The sequence below is a fragment of the Danio aesculapii genome, chromosome 18 (assembly GCF_903798145.1).
Source record: "Danio aesculapii chromosome 18, fDanAes4.1, whole genome shotgun sequence".
In the NCBI taxonomy this organism is placed as follows: Eukaryota; Metazoa; Chordata; class Actinopteri; order Cypriniformes; family Danionidae; genus Danio; species Danio aesculapii.
Genome location: NC_079452.1, coordinates 19309140 through 19317326, shown reverse-complemented (window position 1 = coordinate 19317326; position 8187 = coordinate 19309140). Strand labels below are relative to the sequence as shown.

General features: G+C 36.0%; 1 protein-coding gene across 1 annotated transcript in view; it reads right to left on the bottom strand.

Moving 5' to 3' along the window:
* Positions 1 to 5309: 5309 nt before the first annotated feature.
* Positions 5310 to 8187, bottom strand: part of barx2 (BARX homeobox 2) — a 36019-nt gene continuing 33141 nt past the window's right edge. Inside the window, exon 4 of the mRNA XM_056478686.1 lies at positions 5310 to 6917. Within this exon, the coding sequence (XP_056334661.1) occupies positions 6642 to 6917 (276 nt within the window). The 3' untranslated portion in view covers positions 5310 to 6641. The remainder of the gene's footprint in view (positions 6918 to 8187) is intronic.

The following is an 8187-nucleotide window of genomic DNA, read 5'->3' as shown; positions in this document are numbered from 1 at the left end:
ATATTCAAAACGTGTCAGTTTATTTTCAGTAAATATAAAACAGCAAATACATTTTAAGCAATGTTTTTTTTTAAAGTTTCTCTTTGTGTAAATGCACCTTTTCCATTTACAATAAAGAAGAAAAATTACTTTAACATCAATCAAAAGATCTATTTTTTGATAAACATTTCACAATATTTTTAACAAAAATGTTACAGAAATACATCCTCCCATGTACAATATAAAAAAAATTCTCAAATTTTCACACAATGCCTTTGTTATCAATTAAAAGTTAATTTAATTAACTTTATTTTAAAATAGAAAATATGCAGAGGTATTGTAATGAGATCTGCACAATGTTTGATTAGTTTTACAATTGTGAAATGTCTGCATGAACACTGCATATGCCCAGGCTCATTCTGAGAACGTGGTCCCGGGGACGTTTCTGGAGACCGCGAAATACGTCCCGGGAGGTACGTATTTTGCAGTTTTTATTTTTCGCGAATCCGCGAGAGGCCGCAGTGCGCACTTTTTTCCGCGCCGTTCTCGCGTAAACCCGCTAGAGGCCGCTGTCGAACGACCTTCCGCCTGTCTGCCTGGATGACAGAATGATTGACCGTGCGACCGGCCAATCGGCTGACCCACCCTCCTCCATCCCTAAACCCAACCAACGACGATTCACAAAAGCCGTCCAGAAAAAGAAAAGCCCTCGTCTAATTTTTACCACGTTTTCGGATTTTGACCACATTCTCACCCTGTGATGAACTTGTTCGCTTCATTTTTTTGGATTTGTTTTTGTTTTCTTACCTGATTTCTGGAACCGCTCTTCCCCGGACTTCGTCGTCGTGGTCAGCCCCTCTCTGCGCCTCGAGTCCGCCAGAGTACATGAAGAGCTAACCGGACAAACTGGTTGCAGCGGGAAAGCCCTCCACACGGAGGCGAGCGGCCGGCTGACCGGCCGGCAAGCGCCGAAAGGAACGGCGTCACAGCGCCCCGCAGCGTTCGCTTAAAAAAATTAAATGCAGCCATACGTACCCCCGGCTACGTATTTCGCGGTCTCCAGAAACGTCCACAGGACTACGTTTTCAGAATGAGCCTGGGTTGGCATATGCAGGACTTTTGCCAGCTCACATGCGTAGTGGAAAGCAAACGCCAAAAGGTGCGGGTATATCAATAATAAAAATGTATTTATCAGAAAATGCTTACCAAATGTTAACCAAAAAATACCTCTAGTTTTGTTTTACCAGTTGTTTCGTATTGTAGAACTGACTAATTTATGTTTATGAGTTTCTATAACCTTGCTTTTAAATGATGATTCATGTTTTAATATGGAAATTATTTATAAAGTCACTTTGCCCTTCCAGTCATATTTATTTTTATAGATATTGTAGTAAAGGAGTTGTCCAACAGTTATATACATTTTTTATGAGAACAATTATGTATCTTCATTTCAATTGTACCATAAAAGGTACAGAACAGTATCATAAGAGGTTTTTTCTGCACCATAAAAAAGTACAACTTTTGCTAAGGTAGAAAACTGCTCCTTAAGGAATATTATTTGTGACACCGTGTACCTTTTTGTCTGAGAGTGTACGGTAAAATACAGTTCAAAATACAGTTAAATACTGTGTAATTACTGTGTAGTAGAGTTCATTTGAAGAAACAGAAACAACAACATCAGACCTCCAAAATGAATAGCATCTTTATTAAAGGTTATTAAATATGCAAACACACACACTTACATTAAAAATCACAGAACGTTTGGGTGAAAAATATACAGAACGCTTGGGTATGTCTGTTTATATCCTCAATAAAACTAAAGAATACAAAATAACTACTCACCCCATAAAATTCAGTATGTACACCAGAAAAATAGTGTTTTTATATCAAAGAAGGAATATATTTTCAATAGCTATTGTAAGCCAAACACAAAAAAATACAACTATACAAGTAAAATCTGCAAATAAAGGCAACGGCGGAGCCTCTGACATGCATGTGATGATGTATTTGTGGGCCGTCAGTCAGCTGTAGGCATGTGCAGAGCTCCCGCGGGCTTCGACATGTCCTGCGGATTTTCGTTTTTTTTTCTTTTCGGCTGGTTTTACTAGTGCGAGTTTGATTTATTAATTGCTTTGCGTCCCTGACAGATTAAGTGGTTTTTCGTACAGTAATAAAACCAGCCTGCACTTAGTGGTGTCACACAGCGCCACACCACAGTGGGGGAAAGGGGTTCATTTTAGTTTGGCTTTTCATTCAGAAGGAACGAAATGGGAAGAAGCACACAACATGCTCCATCTGGGAGTTCATATATCATGTGTCTCAGCCTTAACGAATAGTAGTAAATGACCGCGCAAAGTTATACGCACACACTCAAACACAAAAAGTGATTTGAAGGAAGGATTCGGTTGAAATACAATGAATACGAAGCATAAAACGAACAAAAGAAAGTCATTTTCTCTGCAAACAAAGCAAAAAACTTTGACGTTTGGCAGAAAGTGGGCACTTGAAAAAAGCTTTGCTTGAATCAATAAAACCTTTAATGTTTTCTTAAAATTTATGTTCGCTTTCTGACAGATTCTTTATCCGCTGTGGATGTTGAATGGATATGGCTAATCTTTGCCCAAACTGGACAATCCTGCTTTAAAAAGAGTCTCATGTGAAATCCACAACTCTGTACATGTTTACACTGGTATTCATACTAACCCGTCCTATTAAGTTTTAATGGCAGCAGCTTCGTGGATGTGTAAAAAAAAAAAATACCTCAAAGGGCACTTCAGCTTCTCAGATATATGTGTTTTGGCACAGGATCCCAAGCTACAGTACACAGGTGCACCGTAAACTACAGGCGCAATTAAACAGCGAATATTTACAGGGAAAGAGAGGAACGTAGCTGAGAAAAAATGCATATAATAAACACTAACTGTTTGTTCATACACTGCACCGCTGAGATTCAGATTTCTACGTTGGCACGTCTGGCAGCATATTATAAAATGATTTATAAAATAAAGGCAGCGGTATGATAGGAACATTTAAAGCTATTTATTCGCCATACAGTAGCCGATATAGTGGAAAGTATTTGGACAGGTTTTAAAATGCCTGCACATCATTGCATTAGACAACAAAAACTGCAAACATATTGACTCAATCTTGATTTTTGGATTTGTGAAGTCAGTTTTACTCAGTTTATCTTGTCGGTTGTTTCATTGGGAACACTTTACAATAAGCTCTCATATCTGAACATGAATCAATCATCAAAATGATCATTTTAGTACACCTTAAGATTACAGCAGAGTTAAATAATCAAACTAAACATGATAAACCTAATATAATTGTCATATATTTGTAATTTTTGGTTTAAAAAAATCTAAATGAAACTTTTTAAAGGTGTTTTCCAAGGGATATGAAGAGTTTAGATGCAAAAACCTCTAAATACCTCTAGTTTTTTTCAGGCTCCTGTGTATATGTTCAGTAATATCACTTTTAAGGCAAAGAATAAGCCCCTTTCCTGGTCTTTAAAGTTAAATATTTCAACATAAACAAAGGAGGCTGACAAAAATGTTAATTTTTGATGGAAATTTCAGACGGCATTTAGAGGTTTTTGCAACTGAACTCATCATTTATACTGCTGAAGTCAGAATTATTAGCCCTCCTGTATATTTTTTCCCCAATTTCTGTTTAACAGAGAGAAACTTTTTTCAACACATTTCTAAGCATAATAGTTTTAATAAATAAGTTTTAATTTCTAATAATTGATTTATTGATGACAGTACATAATGTTTTACTAGTTATTTTTCAAGATGCTAGTATTCAGCTTAAAGTGACATTTAAAGGCTTAGCTAGGTTAATTAGGCTAGTCATTGTAAAATGGTGTGTTTACACCAGACGCAGATAAAGCATCAAGCGCAAGTGATTTACATGTTAAGTCAATGCAAAGATGCAAATAGACATCCTGCGGAGCGATTCGCGCAATCGAGGTGGCACGAATGACGCAGTTTACGTGGATGAAGCGGCGTGAGTTGAGCGCTTTGTGCATTTGATGCGAAAATCTTTCGAGTTGGAAAATCTGAACTTCAGCGGACATTCGCACTGCGTTTATTAGGGCTTTGCGATTTAAAACGTTGCGATTAGCTAATCGCAAGAGGCTGTAATATGTAATGTATATTATTTAACTTCCTCCACCCAAAGCAAATGTGTGACTTCTGTCTATGCGTGACATGACTTACTAGCCAATTGAGTGTTCACACTTTCGTTCTGCTCAATCAGAATTGCGCAACTGAACTATGTGGAAAGCGCACAATAAAACAAAGAAACAGGAAAGTGCGAACGAGTGGGATGATGGCATCTGCCACTTCAGAAGCATTAATAGACTAATTCAATTCGGTAAAATTGGAATATCCAGCCTGATCTCACGAGAAAACGTAAGTATTTTACGTTTTGACAGTTTAGTGGCTAATTCGTACGAATTCGTTCGAGTTCAATCGTACGAAATGGTACGATTTTAAAAAGGAGGCGTGGCACCTAACCCCGCCCCTAAACCCAACCGTCATTGGAGGATGAGCAAATCGTACTAAAATGTACGAATTAGATCGTACGAATTCGTACGAATTAGCCACTAAAAAAAAGTTACGAATTGCCGTGAGATTGTGTTGGAATATCTTGGTTTCAAAGTCACAGACACTAAACAAAACCAGGTCATTTGTAATAGCTGTTGCAGAATTGTTGCCACAGCTTGAGAAAATACAACAACCAGCACATAAAAAGTACCACAGCATCATCTGAGGAGCATCTTGCTAAAAAGTCAACTAAAAGTATTGCCAGTGACACTAAATTTAGTAGCAAGCAACAGCAAAGTAAAATTTCACAGTTGTTTGCTAATATAAGTTAATATCTTTTTAGTTCCTTTTTTAAACTAACAATCTACGCTACAATGTTACGCTACAATACAGATTATTGAGCTAAAGCTTGACTACAAAATTAAATCGCAAATCGAAATCGCAATATCTGTCAAAAAAAAAACGCAATTAGATATTTTCCCCAAATCGCACAGCCCTAGCGTCCAATCAGGAGCCTGCTCTAGTGTGGGCGTGATTACGACGTAGTGCCTGTTGTTGATTTCCCGAGGAGAAATCCTCCTGCCGACACCAGACAACAGCTCATCAAACTGGGCCCGGCTCAGTCTGAAGCACTGCTGAAAGCCTCCATCCCGGTATAGTTTCTTTTTTTTATTTTTATTTACTTATTTATTTTTAATTATTATTATTATTTATATATATATATATATATATATATATATATATATATATATATATATATATATATATATAAGTTTGTGAAGGAGTTTATGCAGTCTGAAATCCTCTGAAAGGATCTAGTGGATTCGGACACGGCGCCGAGCAAATTTATGCTGCTTTTCAGCCTTCCTAAGCCACTTAAAGCACAGCTACTCTCTCAATAAGTTCCATGTCAGCCATTTAACAATGAAGCTAGAGATAGACGCCCTGCCCATGACGCGAATCCGCGTCTATTGTGAAGTGCATTTAACACATGAATGAAGTGAATTGGACGCACGAATGAAGCGAGCAAACTCAAAATGTTCACTTATCTATTTACATGCGAATACCGTGATTTATTCGTGCTTGCCACATCTGGTGTGAACACAGCATCACAGTGGTTTGTTCTGTAGACCAGTGTTTCCCAACCCTGTTCCTGGAGGCACACCAACAGTCCATATTTTGAATGTCTCCCTTATCTGACCCAATAACTTCAGGTTTTGGAGCCTCTTCTGATGAGTTGATTCAGGTGTGTTTGATTAGGAAGAGGTTGAAAATGTGTACTGTTGGTGTGCCTTCAGGAACAGGGTTGGGAAACACTGCTGTAGACAATCGAAAACAAATATTACTTAAGGGGGATAATAATATTGACCCTAAAATGGTTTTAAACAAATTTTAAACTGCTTTTATTCTAGCCGAAATAAAACAAATAAGACTTTCTCCACAAGAAAAAATATTATAGGAAATGCTGTGAAAAATTCCTTGCTCTGTTAATTATAGTTTGGGAAATATTTGAAAAAAATAATAAAAATCACAGGAGGGCAAATATATATATATATGATTTAAACTAAATTACACATTTTGAAAACTATATATTCATATTAAAAATATTATAAAAATGACAAAAACACCATAGAATTGTTTTAATCAGACATAACTATAAATCATAATTGCTGACAAAGTGAAAATTTTTAAGTAGTCAACTATATATTTATTTATACATAAAAATGATTAAAAAATGATATTAAAAACTTCAGTAGTATGTACGATTTGGATTTTAAAAACATATTAGTAAATGCTGTGTAAGTATTTAATGTCAGTTAATGTTAACCGATGAGACCTTATTGTAAAATGCTACTGTTTAACCATTGAACACCTAAAAAAAAAAAGCTTATTCTGTGAAATGTTTTCTTAAGAAGTGTGCTTATTCAATCCTTTCTTGTTATACAAGCCACTAGGTTTGACGTTTTGTTGTTTTGACAATGACATTCACACATTTTATGTGCCTAAAGTATCGCTCTACGTTCTGGAGCCACTGTCAACTCTAAATCAGCCCGGGAAGCCGTTCAAAAGTCCTTCCAAAGTCTTTTCAGTGTTGGCGTTCGCTTGTGTTTAGCTGGTGGTCATTGCTTCTGACGGAGACGGCGGTGCCTGCTCTCGCTCTGGGCTTTCTGGACAGACGTACTCTGCAGCGGATGTGGCGGATGTACTGAGATCTTGAGGTTGAGACTGGAAAACTTCGTCCTCCACTTCTGCATGTAGCTTCTCCTCCTCTGCCAGTTTGGCCTCCATTCGCTCCTGGGCCTCGATCTCCTCCGTGGTCGGGATCGAGTTCTTCTTGGGTCGGCCTTTAGGTTTGGTTGGAGCCTCGTGCCCGCCTTTTAGCACCTAAAGAAACAGACACGCACACTCTGTTAAAAAAAAAGTTGACCAAGCTTAAAATTGTAAGGCAACTTGCTGCACAGCTTTGAGTTGACTTATCTTTTAACCCAAGTACTGCACTTGACTCGATTTAAGTTGAGTCAACTCAATAAGCTCTGCAGCAAGTTGTCTTAGAATAACTTTTTTTTGCACAAATTGCATTTACTACCTTACATTAGTGAACAAAACACACAGAATACAACCAGTAAAAATCACAGTATCATTCATCATCACAACATGAATAGCAGCTGAAAATACAGTAATAAAAACAGTAAATAGTCAAATAAGTATAACAATTTAATATAAATACATAATAATATATAATAATAATATATATTTATATATAATAAAATAATTATATAATATATAATTGTAATATATACAAAAATTAACCAGGGTTTAATGGGATCTACCAAGGTTTTGCAAAAAGGTTTGTGAAATCCTGGGGCCTAAATACACACAGAAAGTGACTTTAGCTGCTTGTTCAACATACTTATTTATTTTGAGCTGAACCAGCACAGTTCTTAATTTTTTATGTTCAATTGACTTAAATTTGTATAAACGATTAAGGTAACTTAATCCATTTGTGTTGGGACAACATGAAGAAATTGTGTGTAAGTCTGCTTTTTTTTGTGTGTATTTTAGTCCTGGTCTGATAAAAAGTATACATTTTACACCTTACATTTTTTTATTTGCTTTTTCAGATAGAGAATGAATGAGATATCTATGGAAGCCCATTCCCGCCACTGAATAAAAAAGAATAAAAAATTTATTAATAAGTTAATTATTAATAAATTAATTTAAAAAATAATAATAAGTAAAAAAATAATAAAAATAAATAAATTAAGTCAGAATTCTGAGTTATTAACTCGCAATTCTGACTTTATAACTCAGAACTCTGACTTAATAACTCGCAATTCTGACTTTATAACTCAGAATTCTGACTTTATAACTCGCAATTCTGACTTAACACGCAATTCTGACTTTATAACTCAGGATTCTGACTTTATAACTCGCAATTTTGACTTAATAACTCACAATTCTGACTTAATAACTCGCAATTCTGACTTAATAACACGCAATTCTGACTTTATAACTTAGGATTCTGACTTTATAACTCATAATTCTGACTTAATAACTCAGAATTATGACTTAATAATTCGCAATTCTGACTTAATAACACGCAATTCTGACTTAATAACTCAGAACTCTCACTTAATAACTCGCAATTCTGAAT